This window comes from Andrographis paniculata, unplaced genomic scaffold (genome assembly GCF_009805555.1).
Source record: "Andrographis paniculata isolate CXL003 unplaced genomic scaffold, ASM980555v1 Contig37END, whole genome shotgun sequence".
Classification (NCBI taxonomy): Eukaryota; Viridiplantae; Streptophyta; class Magnoliopsida; order Lamiales; family Acanthaceae; genus Andrographis; species Andrographis paniculata.
Genome location: NW_026137570.1, coordinates 6,363,815 through 6,390,575, shown reverse-complemented (window position 1 = coordinate 6,390,575; position 26,761 = coordinate 6,363,815). Strand labels below are relative to the sequence as shown.

At 25.2% G+C, this 26,761-nt stretch overlaps 1 protein-coding gene across 1 annotated transcript; it reads right to left on the bottom strand.

Moving 5' to 3' along the window:
• Positions 1 to 14,746: 14,746 nt before the first annotated feature.
• Positions 14,747 to 23,247, bottom strand: LOC127250311 (cullin-1-like). Its single transcript, XM_051273512.1, has 20 exons — positions 23,116 to 23,247; positions 21,950 to 22,153; positions 21,755 to 21,854; positions 21,151 to 21,336; positions 20,965 to 21,012; positions 20,666 to 20,869; positions 20,418 to 20,495; positions 20,147 to 20,236; positions 19,988 to 20,068; positions 19,808 to 19,870; positions 19,510 to 19,545; positions 19,339 to 19,425; positions 19,098 to 19,247; positions 18,950 to 19,005; positions 18,742 to 18,862; positions 18,482 to 18,643; positions 17,895 to 18,038; positions 17,594 to 17,812; positions 17,314 to 17,481; positions 14,747 to 15,167 (listed from the first exon to the last, which is right to left on the bottom strand). Exons 2-20 carry the CDS (start codon positions 22,087 to 22,089, stop codon positions 15,066 to 15,068), a joined length of 2,235 nt encoding a protein of 744 aa, XP_051129469.1. The 5' UTR covers positions 22,090 to 22,153; positions 23,116 to 23,247; the 3' UTR covers positions 14,747 to 15,065.
• Positions 23,248 to 26,761: the final 3,514 nt, after the last annotated feature.

Below are 26,761 nucleotides of genomic sequence, written 5' to 3'. Positions count from 1 at the left end.
AATATAAATATATTGAGAATTTTGTATCAAAAAAAGAAAGACAAACAAACTCATATTATTTCATAAAAAATCAATATTTAATGTAAAATATTTTTTTTATATTACTTATACAATTCTCAATACTTCTTATGAAAAATATCTCAAATCAAAACACCAAACAAACAGACCCTAAAGCTTTCCAATAATCTCTGATGAACAAAGTTTGGTGTGTTTAATTTTTGTTTCAAATCAAAATAGTCAATATTCAATTTTTATTGTTCTCAATAAATATAAATATATTTTATTTTTATATCAAAATATTATTTAAATTATAATTGAAATTCATTGAATTGGAAGTGATCTTTTTACTTTTAAATTTTTTTAGTAAAAAAATTTGGTTTCATCACCCTAATTTCAAATCAAAACAAAACAAACTCATTTTCTTTTTATTTTTAGTAAAATGTATTTATTTATTTACTATATTTGTAGATTTTTTACTATAAACAATAAAAATACCGGATTTTAGTATATTACATACTCATATTTAATTTTGTATCCAGAAGTATGAATATATCTTTAGATGACCAAAAAATAATACTACCTTCGTCCTATATATCGTATCTGCTACACTGTAGATACGGTATTTTAGGAGGGATGTAATTAGTAGATAATTAAAAATGTATTAGTAAAAACAATTATCCAATAATATAAATAATTATAAATTAAGATTAAGATAACTAATTAGTTTAACAAAAATTTTAAAAAAAAATTTAAAAATTTAAAATAAGATTAAAGTGTGTAATCATTTTCCAAAAAAATGAAAGTGACATGGTATGTGGGACGGACAGAAATGACAACGTTGACGTGGTATGTGGGATGGATGGAGTATATTTTTACAGAAAATTTATATTTTTTTCGTCCGTCAAATTTACTCTCACTTTTTTTTTACTCTTTCCGTTAAATTTACTTCATTACTAATTTTGGAAAAATCAATAAATATATATTTAACTATTATCTTTCATTCAATTTACACCAAATATTACTACATTTATTACTTTTTCGCTCGTTCTTTGCTTTAATTTTTAACTAAATTTCAAAAATACCTCTAACTATCTTTATATTTTTATTACTTTTTTTTAAAAAATATTAATTTTTTAAATTTCTGTGTCGGAATCAAATTTTCTAAAACAGACGGAGAAAGTACAAAACATACTAAAAAAAATTGAAACCAAACTTCAATTGAACTTATCTATGTTTATTTATTTGTTTTTTATTTTTGATTTTTTGTTAAAATAATTAGATGATACTATATTTTATATGAAAATTTTATTATTTGAATTTTTTTTAATAAAATAAGTATTAAATATATTATTTTTTTAAAATAACAACATTTGTACACATCTTTTTAGATTAAAATATTAAATTTTGGTTTATTCGTGTAACTATTTTAACATCATTTTTAATAAATATTAATAAAAAAATATAATATATATTATATTATATTTTTTCAAAAAAAATAAATAAATAAAATTTGAGTACAAAATACTATTTTTATATTGTCGATGCATTCTCCATAAAAAAAAAAAAAAACACTACAAACAAAAAATTATTGCCATTGATTTTGATACCTTTAGGGTGTGTTTGTTTGTTGGGGTTTTAGATTTTGAGTTGGGATTTGAATAGTATAAATTTTGAATTTGAATAGTTGTATGATGAAATATAAATAGGTGTTGATGTGATGTTTTGAATGTAAAATTGATTGTTAGTATAATATAAAAAATAAAAAATATGTGTTTAATTTGATGTCTTTGGGAAAAAAATAGGATGAATAGTATATTTAAAATCCAGTCCCCAAACAAACACATCCTTAATGTACATATCTATGATATTTCGTTTTTTTATCTTTATTTTAATAAATTACCATTTTTTAAAATTTTCAATGAAAATATGAGTTTATTTTAGTTGTATTTTTTGTTTGTTTTTTTTTAAATAGTAAAAAAATTTAATTTTAATTATTATTTAATAGTATAATATAAATATATAAATATATAGTTAATATGATATTTAAATAATTTTCCTCTGTTCAAATGATTTTTATTTTATTTTTTATGGTTAAATTTATTCTATTATTAAATTTGAAAAAAAATCAATATTGAATTGTTATTATTCATCCAATATTTATTTATAACAAATATTATTATTTTATTATATTTTTTATCTTCATTATCTTTAACTAATAACTAAATTTTTAAAATAATTTTTAACTATCTTTCTGCTTTTCTTACTTTTTTTAATAAAAATATTTATTTTTTTCTAATATCCGTATCGGATCTAAATAGTCTAAATAAATAGAGTAACTTTTTTTTAAAATATAATATACCAAATAAATAAATATATATATATGATATCTTGGTAAAAGATTAAATTATTATATATTAATAATGAACATATTGAAGAAAATAAAACCAAACAATCCTATAGTAGTTTTAATTCTGAAAATACACAACCAAACAATCCTTTCAACCCATAGAAATTATAAATTTATTTACATAAAAACTTTTGAAATTTAAAACTAATAAAAATCTATTATGCCAAATAATAAGAAAAACTAGAATAAGTATAAATATTAATAAAAATCTATTAAGCCATATAATATACTATTGTGAATTTAAAATAAATAAGGACATGATCATTTTATTAATAAACTAAAATAAATTACATTTTTAAATTTTTGAAAATTTTTATTTTTATTATTTTTTAAAAAAACTAATAGAATTTTCTAATTCATAGATCTAGTAAATCTTTTTTATTTTATCGAAATCGATATAGTAGATCTTGATTATAAGTATAAACGTCAAGTTTGTTATTTGTATACATTATTTATTTATTTTAATATTTAATTTTTATAATTCTTAATAAAAATAAATTATTTTTTATATAAAATGTTAAATTAAAATACTATTTAAATACTATAATTTAAAAAGATCAAAGTGAACATAGTTGAGTATTTTCAAATATTTTTATGAATCTTAGTTTTTCAACAATGTTTTTATGTACTAATTTATATATTGAAATTTTCAAATATAAATTTGGTTGTATAATTTATTAAGGGTGTGTTTGTTCGGGGGTTTGGATTTTGAGTTGGGATTTGAATAATAAAAATTTTGAATTTGAATAGTTGTATGATGTGATATAAATAGGGTTTGATGTGATGTTTTGAATGTAAAATTGATTTTTAGTATAATATAAAAAATAAAAAATAGGTGTTTGATTTGATGTTTTTGGGGAGAAAAAATTGGATGAATAGTGAAAATCCACCAAAATCCTTCAAACAAACACACCCTAAGTTATATGTATTGTTATGAAGTTGTAGGTAGATACATTTATTTATTTATTTTGTTGCACTTCATTTAAATACTCTCTCCGTCATAGATAAGACAAGCACATTACTGTATATACGATAATTTAGGTAAAGTATAATTAGTAAGTAATTAAGAAGTATATTAGTTTAAATAATTATAGATTAAAATAACTAAATAGTTTAATTAAGATTTTTTTTTTAAAAAAAAAATAAATTTTAAAACATGATTAAAGTGTATAATCAATTTTCCAAAAAAAAAAAAAAGACAAATTACGTGGGACGGACGAAAATAGAAAATATGGACAAATTATGCGGGACTGAGGGAGTATTGTTTTACTGTGAATGATTACAATACAATTATTTATTGTAAAGGAAAAAGAAAAAAGAAAAAAAAAAAGAATTTTCATTTTTTCATAGAAAATATAGTATATTAACATTTTATAAATATAAATTGTACTTTAAGAAGTTTCGAAATAATATATAAACTTTTGTAATATAATTTTTGTCTATTACAATTAAAAATATATACTCCCTCGGGTCATTAAAATTAACTCATTTGGATTCAGCACGTAAATTAAAAAAAATAAATATTTTATTAAAAATAATAAAAGTATAAAGGTAGTTTGAGTTATTTTGAAAACTTAGCTAGAAATTAAAGTAAATAAAAAGACAATGTAATAAATGTAGGGATATATATTGTAAATAAGTATTGAATTATGAGTAATAAATAAATATTAATTTATTGACTTTGCCAAAAATAATAATTGAATAAATTTAACCGACATACTAAAAGAAATAAGAGTAAATTTGACGGATGAATAAAGTATTTTCTATTATAATAAAAGTAATTGCATACTAATATTGAAATATTCTTAATTTTATATAAATTGCAAACATATAATTATACATATAATCAATTTATATATAAAGTACTAATGACATAAATGTCAAAATTATTTTACACATTTTTACTAACTAATAAAATACTATTATTTTTTAATTTATAAAAAAAATAAAAAAATCAAAATGATACTTTCGACCGGGACGGAGAAAGTAAATATAGATGTGTATTAACCTATATTATTGGTTTCAAATATTTCCTATTAGTTTTAAACATATTCATTTTTTAAAATTTACATACAATATTTTTGAATATATTTTATAAAATCATCACAATTAAAATGTAATGAATTTATTTATTTATTTATTAAAAAAACTATCAAAATCATATTGCATAAAGAAAAATAAAAGAAATTGAACAAAAGTAGAACTACTTTTATCTAACATTCTTCCATACCATATGTATTCGTCTTAGGCTATGTTTGTTTGAGCATTTTTAGGAGATTTTTATTATTCAACTATTTTTTTGTTTCAATAATATAAAATTTTATATTTAAAATATTACATTAATATTTATTTATATTATATGAAACAATAATTTAAAATTCAAACGTAAAATTCAAACAACTAAACAAACACACCAGTACACAAATAATATTATTAAAAATATATGTAAAAGTTACTAAAATATTTAAAATATTGTAATAATTTTCAATCTACTAAAGATTAGAAAAATGATTTACTTTTATTCTAAACTATGAAAATAATTGTTAAAAAGTGTGATTTGTTTGGTTGTAGTTTGAATTTGAAATATAATATTGATTTAACTTTTTTTAATAGTATTTTATTGTGATATTTTGTAAAATTAAATAAATATTTTTATTAAAAACGGTAAAAAATGATTAATTATAATTTTAAAATGACATCATTATATATTAAAGTAAAATATTATTTGTACATTTATATAAAATTATTTTTTATACTTGGGTTTTCTTATTACTCTCTCTGTCCCCACGTTGGATGTCTGGATCACCGTAGACACGAGAATTTAGGATAAGTATAATTAGTAGATAATTAATATGTATTAGTAAAAATAATTATATTATAATATAAATAATTATAAATTAACATTAAGATAACTCACTAGTTTAATTAAAATTAAAAAAATTAAATTATAAAATTTAAAATGAGATTGAAATATGTAATCATTTTTCAAAAAAAAAGTGACATGGAATATAAGACGGACGGAAACGACAATATAAACATGATATGTGAGACAAATGAAGTATTATTTTTTTAAAATCTAAATAGCTTACTACTAATAGTTTATTATCAATATGTATCATATTACAATATACTCCTATAGAAATTAATTTTTTTTGGGCAATATTTTAAAAATATGCTTTTTTTGTATTCCTCAGTTATTTCAATTTGAAATCATCACTATTAATTTATTTCATTTTTAATAAAAATATATTATTTATGTTTACAAAATATTATATTACAATTTTATTTAAGTAAAAATTTAAATTAATATTCCCTATGTCCCATAACAAAGTATTCATTTTTTCATTTTAGTCCGTCCCAAAACAAAGTATCCATTTCTTTTTTTAGTAACGGTACTATCTACCTAACATTACAAATACCGTTACAACTTATAATATATTATACAAATGTCATTACCTTTATATCACACATACTAATAAGGTTATTTTAGTTATTTCTACTTTATTCCTATTATATCCCAATATAATACTAATATTTCTAAACCTACGTGCAAAAAATAAATAAATATTTAGTTTCGGAACGAAAAAAATATTAATTTTTATTTCAAATCAATTTCAAAACAAGTCACATAAATAACAAAATAATCATATGTCAATCTAGTTATTGTGTAATATAGAGAGAGCTTGTTTGTTTTGTAAATAGTTTGAAGGAATAATTTTATTTATTTATTTTTTTAATGTAAAATATAAAAATTATATAAGTAATATAAAAATAATAAATATATGTAATGTATTAATTTTTATTTAAAAAATATATATTAATTTTGACAAAAGTAACAAACTCAACAATATTTTGATATATAAGCAATAATATCCTTTTAAGATACTTTATTTATGTCATATTGTTTTATACTACTTGATTATTCTTTAATATATTATACATGAGTTATATACTCCATCCGTTCCGAAATTAAATATTTATTTGCTTTTTGTACGTAATTTTAAAAATATTAGTATTATATTGGGATATATTAGGAATAAAGTAGAAATGACTAAAATAACCTTATTAGTATGTGTGATATAAAGGTAATGACATTTGTGTAATATATTGTAAGTTGCAAGGGTATTTGTAATGTTAGGTAGAAAATACAGTTACTAAAAAAAGAAATGAATACTTTGTTATGAGACGGACTAAAATGGAAAAATAAATACTTTGTTATGGGACGAAGGGAGTATATATTATTCACGTATAAAATATTAAAGGTGTGTTTGATTATGGGCTTATAAGTTGAATTCTGAATAATAAAATTGAAATTAAAATGATTGTTCGATTTTATATAAATAGAACGTAATTAATTTTTCTTGTAATATAAAAAAATTTAAAAAATAATTATTTAATTCTTTTTAAAGAAAAAAGTTTAATAAATAGTACAAATTGAGTTGAAAATCCACAAATAAATAGAGCATGAATTTATTTGGTTTTAATTTAAAATCAAAATCATCAATATTCAATCAATAAATTTTCAATAAAAATATATTATTTTATTTTATAAAATAACACAACAAAATATTATTTTAAAAAAAAATCTTTAATTTTATTGGATATTTACATGTGTTATACTCCTTCCGTCCATATAATATGAGTGTATTACTGTAGACACGTGAATTTAGGTAAAGTATAATTAGTAAGTAATTAAAAAATGTATTGGTAAAAATAATTATAGATTATGATTAAAATAACTAAATAGTTTAATTAAGATTAAAAAAATTTAAATTTTAAATTTTAAAATATGATTAAAGTGTATAATTAATTTTCAAAAAAGAAAAGGATAAATTATGTGGGACGGACGAAAATAAAAAATAGGGACAAATTATGTGGGACGGAGGGAGTAGTAAATAGGGTAAATTATTATTCCCTCAGTCCAATTTTTATTGTCCTAAAGTATATTTGCACGATTTTTTAGGTAATTGTCTTTTTGTTAGGAATTGACAAATTTGTCCTTAATTGTATAGTAGAGATTATAAGTAATAACTGAATTAAGGGTAAAAATGTAAAATTTGTGTTTAAAAAAAGAAATAGGACAATAGTTGTTGGACGTCCCAAATAGGAAAGTAGGACATTAGTTTGCGGACGGAGGGAGTATTATTTTTTTAATTTAGTACCTGACTTATTATCATTTTAAGATTCTAAATGAAATATGTATGAAAAATGCTTTGCAATTATTATTTTATTTTTTTGAAGAAATAGTCCCCCGTTACCGAAATTGCCACGTTATCAATGATGTGACTCACCGATTCTGATTTGACGCTGACGTGGCTAATTTAACAACGCTATGTGTGCAATATGTGAATTTTTATTATATATATATATATATATAAATTAACCACTATGTGATGCCGACAAATAAGACATGTCAACCTCAAATCAACATTAACGAGCCACATCATCGACAATGTCACAATTTCGATGACAGAATACTTCCTATAAAAAAAATTAATTAGAAAACAATTTTCATATAAAGTCCATTTAGGGTGTGTTTGGTTGAAGGATTGGTGAAGATTTCTACTATTCATCCTATTTTTCTCCTTAAAAATATCAAATCAAATACCTATTTTTTATTTTTTATATTATACTAAAAATCAATTTTACATTCAAAACATCACATCAACGCCTATTTATATCACATCATACAACTATTCAAATTCAAAATTTTTACTATTCAAATCCCAACTCAAAATCCAAACCCCCAAACAAACACACCCTTAAAATATTAAAATTATAATGAATAAAATGCACCACTAAAAAATAATCCACCCTATTAAATAATGATGCAATATTACGGGCAAGTGAAATATGTATTATTATATTAGCATCTTATTCATATATTATGAAAAATATACTCATTTCGTCTCATAAGAGTGATATTTTTTGGTACGTAAACTTTTAATATTAATATTTTATTAATTCGTAGAAAAAAAAAATAAAGACAAATAATTCTATTAATATTGTGTAATATAAGTAATATTATTTGTAAAATATATTATAAATTATAAGATATTTATTATATTATATATGGAGTTCAATTACTAAATTTAAAAAATAATATTTTTATTTTGGGACGAATAGAGAATTGTTTTATAAAATATTACATCAAATACTATAAAATATAAATAATAGTATAATATTGGATTCATATAGTTGTTTAATACTTCATTCGTTCCATATTTATATATCTATTTATTTTTTGCACGGAGTTTTAGAAATATTTGTATTATATTGAGATAAAATAGGAATAAAGGTAAAAAAAACTAAATTATCCCTATTAGTATTGTATGATACAAAGGTAATGACATTTGTGTAATATGTTGTAAATTAGAAGGGTATTTGTAATGTTAGATAGATGGTACAATTACTAAAAAAGGAAATAAATACTTTGTTATGGGACGGACCAAAATGGAACAATAGATAGATTGTCAAGGGACGGATGAAGTATAATATTAATACACGTTTGTGTAATATTTTAAATGTACCTATATTTTTTTAGTATAATATAAAAATAAAAAAGATGTTTTCTATTTGATTTTTTAAAGAAATAAAAAATTAAAAAATAATAAACATCCTCCAAAATTCCTAAAAATACACCTCTTATTATTTTGAAATTGTAATAAATTAAATAATACACTTAATTTGTCGACTCTTTCTATTTTCGTTCATCCCACATAATTTGTCCTTTTTTCCATAGAAATATAATTATACACTTTAATCCTATTTTAAAATTCATAATTTATAACTTTCTTTTTATTTTAATTAAACTATTTATTTATTTTAATCTTAATTTATAATTATTTTTATTAATATATTTTTTAATTATTTACTAATTAACAATACCTAAACTTTTGTATATAAGCTAAAGACAAATTAGCTGATAGAGGGATAAGTATGCTAATAGTGTGTTCACTTGTATTTGATTCCTAGGCAAAAAAATATAACAAAAAAAATCAATATATTCAACAAAGTGAGCCAAAACACAAAATTTTGGATTTGTTTGGTTTTATTTGAATTTTAGTTTAAATAGTATTTTAATTTAATACTATATTTTAATTTGATAAAATATTAAAATATTTTTTATTTTAATTTTTAAATATTAATTTTTGTATTTACTGATATTATTTAAAATAATAATAATAATAATAATAATAATAATAATAATAATAATTGTATTTATTGTAAATCAATATATGCATTTAGATAAAAAAAAATAAAAAAATTAATAACTTAAATGTAATTTATACAGTAAAAAATGTAATACTCCTCCCGTCCCATTGAAAGGTTACAATTTTCTATTTTCGTCCGTCCCAAAACAAGGTTACCATTTTCTAATTTAGTAATTGTACTACCTATTTAATATAATAAATATCCTTTCAATTTACAATATATTACACAAATGCCATTACTTTTATATTACACGATACTAATAGGGGTATTTTTGTCTTTTTTATTACAGTTCAATATAATACTAATATTAAAAAATTTATGTACAAAAAAAAAAAAAACACTACCCTTCTAATGAGACGGTGGGAGTAAAAAAATTTATAAAGACAATACATAAATTTTTTCGAATTTGGTTGTTGTTAGAGATAGTTCCTTATGACATACCAAATTTAATACCACACCGCATACGTACGGTATAAAATTTTTGATATGATATTTTACCGTACCATACAAATATTTTGGTATACCAAATTTGGAAATAAAAAATATTGAATTACGGAAATAACATGCATACTCGTAAAATATATATATATATCGAAAAAATTTCAAAGTTTAGATACAATATGACTTTTTTTGTATGATAACGTATTTTCAGTGTATGTAGATAATTAAAAAAATTGGTATATTTGTATATATTGATTATTTGATACAATATCGATTTCTTTTTTTAATAAATTAAAAATTTTGGTACGGTATACAATATATTTTGATATTTTTTATATATTATCTCAAACTATCTCAAACTGAATTGTATACACGGTATTAGAATATAATACTTTACCTCAAATACCGAAATTAAAAATAAGTTTATAATTTTGCTTTATAAATAAGTTCTATTTTTATTTTTTTGAACAAAGAAAAAAAAATCAAATCTCATTTTTAATTAATTTTCAGCCATAAATTTTCAAATCTAACATCAATTTTTTATTATATATTACATTAAAATTTAATTTTAAAATTAAATGAATATTTATTCATATAATATTAAATATTTATTATTTTTATTATTTAAAATTTTAGCCCACTTCTAAATTTACAATTAATAAATAATAAAACTAAAAATATTAGTAAATTAATAAAATATAGTTAAGTTTTTTTTTTAATTAGAAGTATTAGTTATTGATTATTACTATAATAGGAAAGTGGACTAATTTCGTGGGACGGCTAAAAAAAAAAATAGACTAATTTTGTGGGACGAATAAAGTACAATAATAAGGGGACACTTTTGAATAAGACATATGAAAATGATAAAACCAATGGGATGTACAGTTTTATTGAGAACCTAGAAGAGAAGAAGAAGAAATAAAGAAAGAAAGAAAGAAATTCAATTTGTGTTTGTTTGGGGAATTGGATTGGATTTACACTATTCATCCCATTTTTTCCCCCAATAAATATCAAATCAAACACCTATTTTTTATTTTTTATATTATACTAAAAATCAATTTTATATTCAAAACATCACATCAAAACCTATTTATATCACATCATACAACTATTCAAATTCTAACTCAAAATTCAAACCCCTACGGATACCAATTTTTTATACATCACAAAAAGATACTTAAATATTAACACTAAACAAGCAACTTTAAAATGAAATATTACTGGTAAGGAAAGTATTTATTTTATTTAATTAAATAGTAATTTAAATATGCTATTTCGCAAATAATAATAATAATAATAATGTATTTTTTATTTTATTTTTTAAAATTTTTTTTTAATCGAAATATCATAAAAATTATATAACACCAAACCCAAGTAAAGGACTAAAGGTTGATATTGTACTTGTCTATAACAAATCAACAAAAAACGTTGTTAGTTATTTCATAATACTATATTATTATAGAAATTTATATTACTTTTATGTTTATTTTCAAATATTTTAATAAGTTTAATAATACTAAATTTTTTATAAAAATAATAATAATTAAATAAATAACAATTATTTAGTTAAGGAAAATATTATCATTTAATTAAATTAAATAAATAATTTTACAAATTTCAAATGAATATTTAATAATATAAATTATGATTTACCTTATATATTTGAAATAAAAAATATAATATAACTAACATAATATAATATTAAAATAATGAACAATATCAATTAAAAAAATGTATAAAAATTTGAATGTGTTTAGAATTTTAATTATGATAATAGTAAACTATTTATTTATATATAAAATGAGCTAAAATTAATAATTGCGAATATATATGTTTAAAATATTTGATTTAAAAAACATACAATAATTTTTTTCTATAAATTATACAAAAATATTATTTATGTAACGTGAGTTTGTTTGATTTATTTAAAATATTAAATACTAATAGTTTTTATTTAAAAATAAAATAAAATACATACTTACAAATTATATATAAAAAAAAAACTCAATTTTTTTCTATAATAAAATGTAATATGAAAATAACATTATTATTTATATACATAATAACTTTTTAACATTTTCTTTTATTAATGATAACAAAATTGTAACTCTCTTACGGAAAAAAATGCAACTCTCTGATGTAAAAAAAGAGTAAATAGAATAAAATAAAATATACCTTAATATAAATTATAATCAACTGAGAATAAGAAATTAAATTACACTTAAATATTTCTATGTATAATAAAATAATTTTTATATATTACAAATAAATAATGAAATCAGTTTTTCTCAAACCACCGTCTCACTATCTAACAAAACTGTCATTTAAACCCCCTGTATCATTTATTTTGATAATTAAATAAAATTATTTAAAATAACATCCCACTATTTAAAATTATTTTGATTTACTATATAAATAATAGTCTCAAAAAAATAGTTTTGTTCGTCCCAAACAATAGTCTCATTTTTATAAATAATCATATCACTGTAAAACTATCTTACTTTTTCATTATTATTACACTATTGTCACTATTTTTTACACTAATACACTCACAAAGACAAAAAGGTCTTTTACCCGTACTTTTTATTCACTACTAACCTAATATCAATATTTCTTGTGCCAAACACAACTCTTATAGTTATGGAACAGAGGAAGTATATACATGATTAGGCAATATGGTGCTGACATCTTATAAAATTTAACTTGAAAATGTATAATTAGAAATATAGAGTATATGTTTACAAAATATAAATCCAACATATAAAATTATGTACTTTATTTGCCCACATGTAAAGTGAACTTATTTAATTTTTGCCCATAAACTAAGATAAATTAATATTTTATATATATAATCTAATAAAGTAATGTAATATCTATTTTATTCTTTAACATTAAAGTAAAAATGCTATGAAAAATAAAAAATAAAAATATTTTGATATTTAATTGAAAGTTACTTTTATTTAAAAAAAAAAATTTTTTTTTTTTTTTAATTAGACAAACTGGTATAATAGAAAATTTAATGGATAGAGTGAGTAGTTTGTTTTTTTAGTATTTGTGTATGTTTAATATTTATAAATATTTTTTATTTTTATTTAAAATTAAAATTTATCATTGTATGTTTATGTATTGTCATTGTCAAATATTATATTAAAATATTATTTAAAATAAAATTTCAATAAAAAATTAATACTCAAACCAAAACCAAACTCCTGTAGTTTTATATCTTTGTTGTACAGTAGTATAAAAATCTTCCTAACTTTATTTTTTAATTGCGATCTTTTTAAAATAATACTTGGCCCAATTCTAAGAGTTTCATTTACTTTTTACATGTTAATTTTTGAACGTTAGTTATTATACATAAAAGTAGTACAAATCAAAAGAAATGACAAAAATACTTCAATTAGTATTTTATAATACTATTATAACAACATTTGTTTAAAAAATTATACAAATATAAAAATATTTTTAATGTTAAGTACAATGATAAAAAAAAAAAGGTAAATCAGACTCTTACGGGACGAAGAGAGTAATCAAAACACAAAATACTTTTTACAAAATCAGTAAAAAAAAACCTCTTACCTTTCAAGTGAAGGAACAAAACTAGCTAATTTAAAGAGTGTTTAGTTGCAATATCTTTTTAAAAAGATAAATTTTAATTGAAGAAGTGATTGAACGTAATATTATATATATATATATATGTGTATTTTTATATCATTGTAAATGTAATAGAAATGAACCAAAAAATAAAATAAAATTCTGAACAAGCAATTCAAACTGTCCAAACTTCAATTTACACTTACAAATTTTGACAATATTTATCAATATCAATTTTTTTATTTTTTATTTAAAAAAAAGATCATCTCAAAACATATTTCTTCGTACCAAAGATCTAATTAAATACTATTTTTTTAAAAAAAAAAAATCAAAATACTGAAAACCTCATATTATGGATTGATCCGCAGCAACCCCTATCCCCTTGGATTAAAATTCTATAAATTTAAAACTAAAAGGCATGCTTTGTTTCGATTTCAAATCAAAATCATCACCACATTTATAAATAAAAATTCACTACTATATTCTCTCACACACAAATAAAAAAACTTCAATTTCAAACAATAACCATAACAAAAGGGATAAAGATGATTTAAAAATTGAATAAAACTTCCTCGTATTTTCAAAAATATTGGACATAATCTCCTGAAAAATAGATTTTATGCAATATTTTGAAAACATAAACTAGTCTCATGAGAAAAAATGGTACATACTTTCTAAACCATAAAGTAGATTATAAGTATTTCTGCCTTTACAAAATATAAAATCAAATCACTATTTACGCAAAAGCTAAAACAAGAAAACACAAACCAAACACATCTTGTGTAGTAAGCACGACCATATAATAATAGTCATTAATATGCCAAAAACAACACATCCACTTCCTAAGATCCGACTTCTAAAAAACATCAAATCAAATAATTATTTAAACAAAATCTAAAAAGTAAAACACAAACCAAACACATCCTAAATGCTTATAGTAAACATGACCTTAAAATAACCAAAAAAACCAAATATCACAATGTAGAGGAATATATCAAAGTCCAACTTAGGGATCCCTTAGATAATTACGACAAATAAAAAAGAAACTAATTAAATGCAAAGGCCCCAAACACCGACGAAGATAAAAAGTAGAGAAAGCAAATAGATTTAATCAAAGTAACTCTTCAAAATAAGAAGGTAGGTTCAGGAAAGCAAACAAACATACCAGGGGTGGGTGGGTGGGTGGGCGGGTGGTTCGACCATGACGGAGGACCAAATGGCTTTGTCCATACCTAGTTTCAGGAAAAAATATACAAGACTAGACGAGCAGCTTCATCTACCTAGTAGAATCATCAAAAAAGTTCGAGGGGAGACCTTTTGTGCAGGCAGCATTTACAGCGGGTGGTTTAGATGCTGCAGCTTTTGTGGCGCAGTTTGGCAGCAGAGGTGGTCTCCGGTTGGGTTTGATTCAAGCCAAGTATCTGAATAAGTTAGCATTGCTCGAGTCTCTTTCCAGATAGTCACGAGTGATCAAATCTTCGATTCTCTTCTTTATTGCCTTGATGTCAGGCTATGAAACACACAAGATAAATATTTCATCAGCAATAGCAGCATTTATACGTCACATCGCATTCAAAATTTTATACGTCACATTGCATTCAATTTTCTACAGAAGAACATTACAATAAATAACTATTTTACATTTAAAAAAATAAAAATCATCAAAATAAAACTCACACACACACACACACACAATCCCCAAGTAAACAAACAAAAATGATTCTAGTTCAGTATCAGGAATGGTAACATTTGGACGGTATTACAATACTAAGTTTCGGTTTTTTAATGCAATCCTGTAAATATTAGAAGATTCACATTTATTGAAATCTTTGATAAAAATTAACAAATTTGAATGAAAGCTGGACCTACCCTTATGCATGACTTCGGAATAATGCTACACATTTTCTTTTGTATCGGATTGTGATGTGAATGTCATGCATAAGGGTGGGGTCCAGCCTTGTCTTAAGATTAGTTTCGGTATTTTAGGATTTTATTTTGATTAGAATTTTCCTTTTAACGAATGCACAATTTGGATTCTATCCAAACTGATAAATTTCAATAATCCTATAATTATCGAACTCTTATCCAAACTATATATATAAACTATCAAGATTAGTTTCAGTAAAAACTTGGATTCTATTTTGATTAGAATTTTCCTTTTAACAGAAGTACAATTCGGATTCTATCCAAACTGATAAAAACTTCAATAATCCTAATATTATTGACCTAAGTAAACTATTAAGATTAGTTTCGGTATTTTGGGATTCTATTTTGATCAGGATTTTCCTTTAAACAAATGTACATTTAGGATTCTATTTCATGAGCATTCAGACTGATAAAAACTTCAATAATCCAATAATTTTCGAACTCTTATCTAAACTATTTTGTGTAAACTATAGTTTTAGGATTCTCCTCGGGATAGAGCATATATATTTATTTCGCCATTTTGTTAGGCTCTGTTTGTATGTGTTTTAAACTCAAACTTTACTAGTCACTAATCTCTCCCACCTAAAAGTATCACATCAAACTCCTATTATTTAATGTTTTATGTTACACACAAAAAAATATATATATATATATATTTAAAACATCACATAACACCTATTTATATCACATCAAACTCTTATTGTTCAATTTTTTATATTACACACACACACAAAATTATATTTAAAAATCACATAACACCTATTTATATCACAACAAATAACTATTCAAATTCAAAACCTCCAAACAAACACACCCTTAAAATTATAGTTGATTTGTTTTCCATTTGGTGCTTCTTTCTTTCTTCCTTATTTTTTTAAAAAGAGGGTGGGGGAAATAGCGTGTGTGTGCGTGCTTTTTTTTTTTTAAGTTTGTTTTCTTTGTTTCTTGATTGAATAGTGATTTGAATATGATGTTTTGTGAGAGAATATAGTATCTTTTTAATGGGAAAGCGCAAAGTTGCATAGTAAAAAAAATGAAACCAAATTCTAAAAGAATAGAACCTATATCTGGAATGCAGTAGTGTTTCTGGCCAAAGCCTTGAGCTTGGCAAAATTGGTTCAAACAGATTTTTTTGGTGCCTTGTTTACTACATGGGATTATTTAATCTTCAAATGAACAAAAGATGATTAAGGGTGCGTTCTATTTGTGAAAAACACATTTCACTAAAAACACATTTCCAAAAAAAAAAAACAGTAGATTACATACTCATTATTTTTATATTATCTACACAATGTCATATACCTTACATAAAAAAAAAATCTCTTCAAGCCATTTCACTAAACAAACAAACCCTAAATCGCCCCCATATATTAAACATAGACAAAACATGGAAATATTACTCAATTAGGTTGTGTAGAACTTTTAAGTTTATATAATCATTATAGGTAAACATAGCCTTAGAAATGTTAAGACTCTATTGTACACATCTTGTAAGTATTAATATATCAGATTTGGACTGACAACGGGGGTAGTGATTAAATAGTTTTATCATTCAATCATCGAATTTATACATAATTTAAGAAAGATATATATATAATGTAATATATAAACTAACTTTCCCTATTCATTAAGCACAAAACACATTCCCAAAAGACACATGTTTGATAAACTAATCATTTAATAGAAAATAATGTAAAATACTTTAAAAACACTGCAAATATATATTGTACCTTAAACATTTTTCCAAGTTGATCAGCGCACTCCATGACCAAATGTTGATAGAGCAAGGTCTTCCTGCTCTTCATGATACGCACAATTGAGGCATCAATCGCATAGCGTCTATCCTTGTCAACATCTTCAATGACCTTCTTCTTCTCATCCACAGGAGGGAGAGGTATCTTTGTTCCAATGAGAGAGCAGGGAAAATAAAGTTAAAAAAAAAAAAAAATTCAGTTATGCAATATAAAGCATCAGACATTATCAGACGGTGTTGGGGTGGGAACCAAGTACCTTGATTCTCCTCATTTTGTCAGTGAATTTTGAATTAAATTCAAAAACATCATTTGGGGAAACTGACTTGGTGCTCGGCTCCTTGTTCAGAATCTTATATTTGGCACATGAAAGGGAATGAAGCAACCTGGAGACATCATCATCGGATAGATTCAATTGCGTCATGATTTCTTGATAACTATATTTGTCGGAGTTATTGAACAGCAATAGGGCAGCAGCCTGAAAAAATAAGCAATAAAATTTCCATCAGATGACAGAAAGAAAGCATAAATGAATAAAGTATTTTATCTAGCAGTAAAACCTGATAGGTAGTCACAATAAGTTCTATGGTCTTTGCTTCGAATTTTCCATTAATGTTGCAAGTACCCAATGAATAAATCCAAGTGAGTTTCCTGTGCTTTGTTTTTGTCTGGTAGAAATCTCTGAAAACTTCGACGCACTTGACCTAGAAAAATAACTCAAAAGTAATGACAATAAGCAATAAGTGACAAAGTGGGTTCTGCTACATAAGGATTCTTGTCTATGGCTAAGGCGGGTTTCAGGTAACCAATACAAACTAAAATGGTCATAAATCAGTCAAATACTAACAAAATAATCAGTTTGGGCATCTGGTAGTGGAAGCATACATAACTACCTGATAGGGAACATGTTTCAGTAATTAAAAAACATACGTAATTATAATTTTTTGCATTTCTAAATGTTCATTTTAAAACTATTATAGATACATTGATTAGTAAGAACCTGAATGTAAATTTAATGTACTATATGTTTATATATTATTAATAGTAACTTATTCGCAATTTTTTCAGGTTTGATAGCAAATTATGTAACCTAAACCCAAAAAGCATAACCCAATCCCCCCGCTTAGTATAACTGTGTAAATTTTACCATCTCGGCTGGAAGGTTAAGGTCAAAGGACTTGTAACTAGGCCAGAAACCAGTAGTGAGTACGGTAACTGTCAAGTCAATCCCAGGGTTTTCCGTCGAAGAGTGGCTGAGATATTCCTCAAAGTTGGCTTGATTTTCCCTGGCTAATGTGAGATCTGTGACCTGAAATGGTTAAAATATATTTAAAAGAAATACATCATATTGTGATGAAGAATTTACAGATTCAGAATCTCAGATTATGTCATATTATAATAACAGACCATGCCCTCCATTTTTGAAGTAAATTGACCGCCGCATTGCTGCTTCAACTTTGTTAGAATGCTTCTCTCGTGCTCATCATTAGCACTTTTGTCAAATAACAATCGCCGAGCAAGTTTTTTTCTGCAACACAGGTAAATCAAACAAAAACGTGATCAATCATTCTATGACTTCAATCATGCAATCCAACAGCGAATTTGGGAAAGTCACCTGTAGAATTCAGCAAATAAATCCTTATCGCCAATATAAGCAAGCAACTTTACCACCTGGAAGATATTTAGGGGAAGGTTGATGAAACCCATCAGGGCACTATGATAATAAACTATTAAACCAAACTTGAAACATGCATTAAGCAGACCTTTTCCAGTGTGTCCTCTATTGCATCATCGCTCAACTTTTCACTTCCACCCTTTTTAAGAAGGTTATCACAGAATGTAGCAAGAAGTTCTGCACTAGAACTTCCAGCGACACCCTTGTTACAGAAGACTTCGAAAGCCTCTTTAAGAGCCTGTAAATTGGAAGTGCATTATAGGAATAATATTGCATTGATATTGGAATAAGGACATGGAAGAAGAAAAGACAAAATTCCTAATTCTAACCTTGTGAAACAGTGTATGATTCTGGAAACAATTGTTTACATATGCCATGAATTTGTCATGGAGTTCAATTACTTTCCTGACAAATATCTGAACACCAAAGCAGAAACTAATTAGCAGCATAATAACAATTAACCACGAAAATCCAAAAAAACAAAAAGAAAGAAAACTTGCCTGTTCCTGTAATCCGACGACATCTCTCTTTTCTGCCTGCAAAAGTGATACAATAGCAAGTAGTTAATTACAACAAGAAGAAACATAAGAAGCTCATCAACGGCCAACTTGCAAATGAGGAATCTAAATAGTTTCTTCATATATAAAGACTAAATGACACTTAGACAAAAACATAATGATTCAAGTAGTCCTGCAAATGAAAAACTGCATCCACATGGATAACTATTCAACAACAAAAAGGATAATCTTCCTAATCAAAGAAACAAACAAAAGACATTTTCTTGAGAAACAAAGCAACCTTCTTGTTACTTGCAGCATCTTCAGCTTGTTTAACCAGCGCAGTACCTTCAGCCGTAACATGCTGCAGTTGGAGAAGAATTATGCATGAGCACACATATAACAGGTTGGTCAGTATAAGTATTATAAACTTCAGAATAGTACACAATTTACAGCACATAGGTAAGACCAAATCACTAACCTGCTTAAATATATTAGCCACAGGCTCCAGGCCTCGAGGAATTTTTGAAAAGAGTCTGAACATCCTAGACAAATCTTCCACCTGCCGCAAAGGTATAGCTTTAGAAATCAAAGACACAGAGTGAAATAAAACACCAAAAAATTTTGGAAGTAAAAATACCTTTTCATCCCTGAGTAAAGCATGGCAACCTGAGTGCTCCTTCTCAAGCAGTTGGCCAGCATATACAGATAATAGCTCGTTTTGCACTCTCTGCAGAAACAGAAAGGAATTATATAATATAAAACAACCAAAAAAAATATAACCCAACTGAGTACAAATATATATATATATATATTATACAATGATAGACCATTAGCTATATAGAAACACATCATAATGCACAGTATGGAATTAGGCAAATGACTAGTTTTGTCCCAAAGAACGAACAGACCTCAAGCAACTTTGTTTCGCTACTTGAATGTAGATAATGAGCAACCCTATCCTTTTCTCGTTTCAAGCACTCCTCAGCCTGGATTCCAAAAAAAAAAAATATTACAATGCAGGCAGAAAAGAACTTCAGGACTTTGATATGGAAACTTTAACTCATTAGCTTGGAAGTTATGTGTTTGCAAGTGTCACTGACCTTGGATCCAAAATTCGGAGTGGGCTTACAAAATGTAATAATAAAGGGAAACTTACTTTCAACATGTAGTCAGGACATGAATCATCTAGGATCCAATTGGAAGCCTTCCGAGAATAGTATGCAGCTGTGTCCTTCAACAAATAGGTTTCAAAGTCGTTCTCGTAATAATCCATCTGACCCATTCCAATTTCAACAAAAATATCCAACACATTCTTTAATAAAGCTCGATCTATCTGCTCCCCTTCACGCTCTTGATCAATCTAATCCATCATTTAATATATATATATATATATGAAAACCTCAACAGAGATGGTTAAGACATTGCTCATGGTATGGATAAACAACACAAACATACCAGAGAAATAACAGCATCCCTTACTCGGCCAGCTAACTCCTTGTACACCTGAAAAAATAATATGGTTATTAAAAAAATAACAGATAATGGAAATATAAACTAAAAAATAGAGCATGGGAGCAAGGAACTGGGATAAATTAGTAAGTCCACTTTACCAGTCACGTTTCCAAGTACTGTAAAAATTACCAGTTCTCGGAAGCATGTCAGCCCAACTTCTCTGAGTGCAGGAAGTGATCTTCTAGCTATGAAGTACCGATCAAGGTAATTAAAGAATCTTGAAAGCCATCGAACCATGATTTTATGATTCATCCACCTTTTCACAAGCTCTCTCAACAGGAACTCATCATGCTTCTCTCTCAGAGAAGGAAGCACCTGAACAACAAACAGGAATGTCAACAACAAATGAAAACCAGAAGCAAGAATGACCAGTATATCATTAGTCAGCACTTCCATATTTCAACCAAAATATTTGATCAGCACTTAAATACCATGCAGTGATAAATGCAAGTGATGCACGTTTCGGACAAGCTATCATAACCAAATGGAATGTTAACATCTACGGTAACAACCAGGAATTATAACTTCTGCAGCCAGAATTTTGATGGCTACTTCCTGATGCGTGCACAGAAAATGACGCAGCAAAATTCCCAAAATGTGTATATAACCTCTGGAGTGATCCTTTGTAACGCACCAACTAGTGTATGTTTCCATAATTAAAGAATTAAGCACCAAAAATAAAGTGTAAAATACATGTAAGCATTCACACAACAAATGCTTCATGTGTTCATACCGTTGTTGTAATGTACTCTTCAAAAGATTCCCGGTACTTGTCATATAATTGCTGGGAATAATCATAAGGAGGCTTTTGGGTACACATGTTATATATGGTCCTGCACATAAGGTAAAAGGAGAGTCAAGACCCGTTGAAGTGTTTGTAATAGCCGAGAGAAAGACAAATGAACACTATAACATATTAAAACAGTACGTATAGAGCATCATGTAGTCCTCTGAATTGAATTGTGGCTCAGGTAATCCTTCTAGAATGTTTTTCAATTTTGTGATTCCTTTTTGCATGAAATCCCATCCTTGATCTAAGTCAATAGCGTTCCGGTGGTTCATATTCATCTTCTCCACCAGCCAAGCCCAAGATCACAGAGCCACAACAGTTTAACTCAGTTCAAAAATAACACTGCCACACAAAAACTAAAAGTCAAAAGGATAGAAAGCGAAAAACATCAAAATCATGTAAGGTAATTACTCAATAGGAATTTCAAGAATTAGTTGCAGTATACAATACAAATTGTATAAAATTATGCCATTATGCCGCAAGGAGCTCAAATCTAACATCAGAATACCCATTAATACAACCAACCACAGAAAATGACAATGTTTGCAAACATGTGGATCACACGACTCTGCAACTATTAGGGCGGCGGCATATTACTTACATCAAAACTTCAATCTTATACTTTTCATGGAAATAAGAGGATTGATTGCGGCAACAAAATTTAAGAGAAGTACACATCCACTGACACCAAACTATCCCAACCAATACCCCCTCCCAGCCCCCCCCCCCCCCTCCAGGTAATCAGTTCATTTTAAATTCTCAACCCCATTGCCATTCCATAACCACAGGAGACAAAACTAAGTAGTAAAGAAGAATTTAATTATAAATCAGCTATTTCTACTTCTATCATCAAACAGCGTAATTAAACCTAAGCCAATTGTTCCGCACCAAGTCAGGTATTCACCACCAAAAAAAAAGGAAAAAATAATTAGAAAATCATAACCTCACAATCACAACAAAAGTGAAACCACATCAAATAACCTAATTAACCTAAGAACACGCGTCCAGGTATGACAATACGAACAAAAAATAAAACCCTAGCAGTCACCTACACCCACAACTACGCGTACAAAATATTCAAATCAGAGTTCATTAAATCGAGCACAGAAACAAATTCAAGGCATCCGAGCTGCAATCGTCGCTAAATCGGGATCCGCACTCAAATAAATTCCAACATTCAAAGCCGATCGTACAAAAACCATACACACCGCGAACATAAACATGTAAAATCACAAACACAAACACAATCAATGAAAAACGCATTCCATGGACGCGTGCTTGGGTTCTGCGACGGAGGAGATTACCGGAGAGGAGAGAGAAGCCTGGTTCAATGTCTTGTGAGAATCCCTCTCTATCGTCTTCTTATTTTTCACTTCCCCTTTTTACTTTTCCCAAAATAAAAATGAAGAAATATCAGCTTATTGCCCTATTTCTCGCTCGAGGTATATTTTATATACGCAATATTTCTGTTATACTGAACTGCTCCCTGTACTTTTGATAATTTCTATTATACCCCAAGTGTTTAAGTTATTACTTTATTGCCCTTCAAGTATGAATAAATCTCAGTTTGGAATGACGGTTTGTCGTTATATAGGGTGTGTTTCCTTAAAGAAGTTTTGATTTTTAGTTTTAATTTTGAATAGTTGATTTTTAGTTTTAATTTTGAATAGTAAAATTTTGAATTAAAATACTCTCTCAATCTCGTAACAAAGTATCCATTTATTTTCTGCATCATTGTATTTAATATTGAAAATATTTTTATATTTGTATAATTTTTTATATAAATGTCATTATATTAGTATTATAAGATACTAATAGAAATATTTTTGTTATTTTTTCTTTATTTGTAATACGATTTGATATAATAATTAATATTCAAATATCAACACACAAAAAGTAAATAGATACTTTATTATGCTACAGAGGGAGTAGTTGTTTGACGTGATACACATATGTATTGATGTGATGTTTTGAATATAAAATTAAATTTTAATATAATAAAATAAATAAAAATTGAATATTAAATTTGATGTTTGGAAGAAAAAATAAATTTAAAATAATAAAATCATCAATAAAATCTTACAAGTAAATAGAGTCATACTAATTTTAAAATAATATATATTCCATATAACTTTTATTATATTATTAAAACTATATGTGAGTATATTATTTATTAGAAGTTGCTGAAATATTTTATATTTAATATATTTTATTATAATATTTCAAGTTATTATTATATTCATTAGAATGTGATTACTATTTCAATTTTATCGTTGCTGTAATTATTTCGGTTATATTTCATTCTATGGTATATTTTAATAAAATTTATTAGTCACAAAAAGTAAAAGTATTATGGTATAATAGTATAATTATTTTAAAAAAAAAAATAGAAAAATGATACTTTAAAATGAAATATAAAATAGTAAAAATATACTCTGAATTATGATGAATAAAATATAATACTCCCACATAATTTGTCCTTTCATTTTTTGGAAAATTGATTATACACTTTAATCATATTTAAAAATTTAAAAATTAATTTTTTTAAATCTTAATTAAACTATTTTGTTATTTTAATCTTAATTTATAATTATTTTTACTAATACACTTCTTAATTATTTACTAATTATATTTTTCATAAATTCTCGTGTATCTACAGTAATGCGTCCATCTTATTTAGGACAGAGGGAATAAATTATATGTGTAGTTTGAATCACTATATACCTTAAAATAATAGTAAAATATTTTAAAATAATAATAATAACTACAAATACAATGTTTTTAAAAATAATAGGAATAATTAAATATTAAATTTTAGAAAATTGGCTAATCAACATAATTAATTTAACACTATTACTTTGATCATTAACTTTGTATCAAAGGCTAAATTTATACTTTTTGTATCATAACCTAAAGCCAACACATATATGAGTTAATATCAATTGTCATATTTATAGCACTAAATATAATTTTTTCTTTTTTCTATTGTTGAAATTCATATGGATAAAATATCATTTTATTTTGCACAACATATATTATATACCATTGAAATATATATAATATAAAACTCCTTCCGTCCCGAAACTATAGTCTTAGTTATGTTGGACATGAGATTTAAAAAATATTGATATTATATTGATAGTGAGTAAAAATTATAAGTAAAGACATTTTTTGCCCTTGTGAGTGTATTAGTGTAAAATGTAGTGACAATTGTGTAATAATAATAAAAGAGTAAGGATAGTTTTATAGTTGTTGATGCCGATTTTCAACAATAAAAAATAAAATCCGAAAATAGAGATTATCTTCGAATTTGATAAAATAAAATGACTGAGATTTAAGAATCCCTAGACACCGTACGATACATAAATAAAATAGAAAAAATAAATAAATACTACATATTGTAAAAGTAAAATGGTGATCCCAAAATAAATTTCACTGAATTTGATGTCGATTAAAGATGGTTTATTTAGGTTATGATCAGACCTATTTAAAACCTATGTCAACCGCCACACCAGGTCGTGTCTTCATATCCGCTCGCCGGTTGTAACTTCTCTCAACCGTCTTAGAACTGTTTTTCGTCCGACCGGCACAACTGCTGCTACGCCTCCTCTTGCCCGCCTTCCACTTGTCCGATCCGCTCGCCGGTTGTAACTTCCCTTAACCGTCTTAGAATTGCTTTTCGTCCGACTGGCACACCTGCTGCTACGTCTCCTCTTGTCCGTCTTCCACTTGTCTGATCTCTTTGTCTGCCATCTCATCTTTCTTCGTCCGACCTCCTTTTGACCGACCTCCGTATTGGTCGTCTCATCTTTCTTCTCCCGACTTCTTTTTGTCAGACCTCCATGTCTGTCATCTTATCTTTCTTCCCCCGACTTCCTTTTGTCCGACCTCCGTATCGGTCGTCTCATCTTTCTTCGTCCGACTTCCTTTTGCCCGACTTCCGTATCGGCCTTCATCTTTCTTCGTCCGTCTTCCTTTTGTCTAACCTCTGTATTCACCGATATCCTAATCACAGATTTCTCCCGAAAAAAATCCATTTTTTAATAACACTTGAGTCGTTTGGCTTATATTCAGACCTATTTAGGATCTCACTGCCATTAACAGACCCATTGAACTATATACCACAGCCCTAAGCCCATTCTCAAAAACCCTGCACATGGGTTTTTTCTTACCCAACAACAGTGATATGGTTATTTATGAAAATAAAACTATTGCTTTGGAACGGACAAAAATAATAAACAAGACTACTAATGTATTAGAACGAAGAGAGTATAATATAGGTAAATATTATGACTCCTTAGTTTTAAAAATAATGTAAAATATATGTGAATAGTAATTTTACTATGACTCACTTCTAGAAGTACTATTATATATATATAAGATATTATTGAATTTTAGAATTTTTATTTTAATAAATATAATTAATTTGACATTATCTTGCTTGTAAACTCAATATCACATTAAATTTACACTATTTTTTTTAAGTACTTAAATTTTAAATTATTGCAAATGAATGATTTTGTAATATTATGGTACCCTATTTTTTTTTCCTTTTAATATTATATAATAAGTATTTTATTTAAATTTATTAGTACAAATACATATATTTATTTATAAGCATTAATTTTATTAATTTTAATTTATATTGCTAATGATATTTTAAATAAGTTAACAATTTCAAAATTATTTGATTAGTGTGTTGGTTTTGTATTTTTTATTTTATGTATTTTTATATTGTAAATGAGAAAGAGCGTCGATACTATAAAAAATAATATTTTATATTGAATTATTGTATTTTTTAATGTACACGCTATATATTATATGGAGTATTTTGTATGAATATATATATGTATTATATTTTTTTAATATTAATAAAAAAAATCGTATCAACTTTTTTTTATTAAAGCACACCCAATTTAATAGAAAAATAAATAAAATTCATAAAAGAAA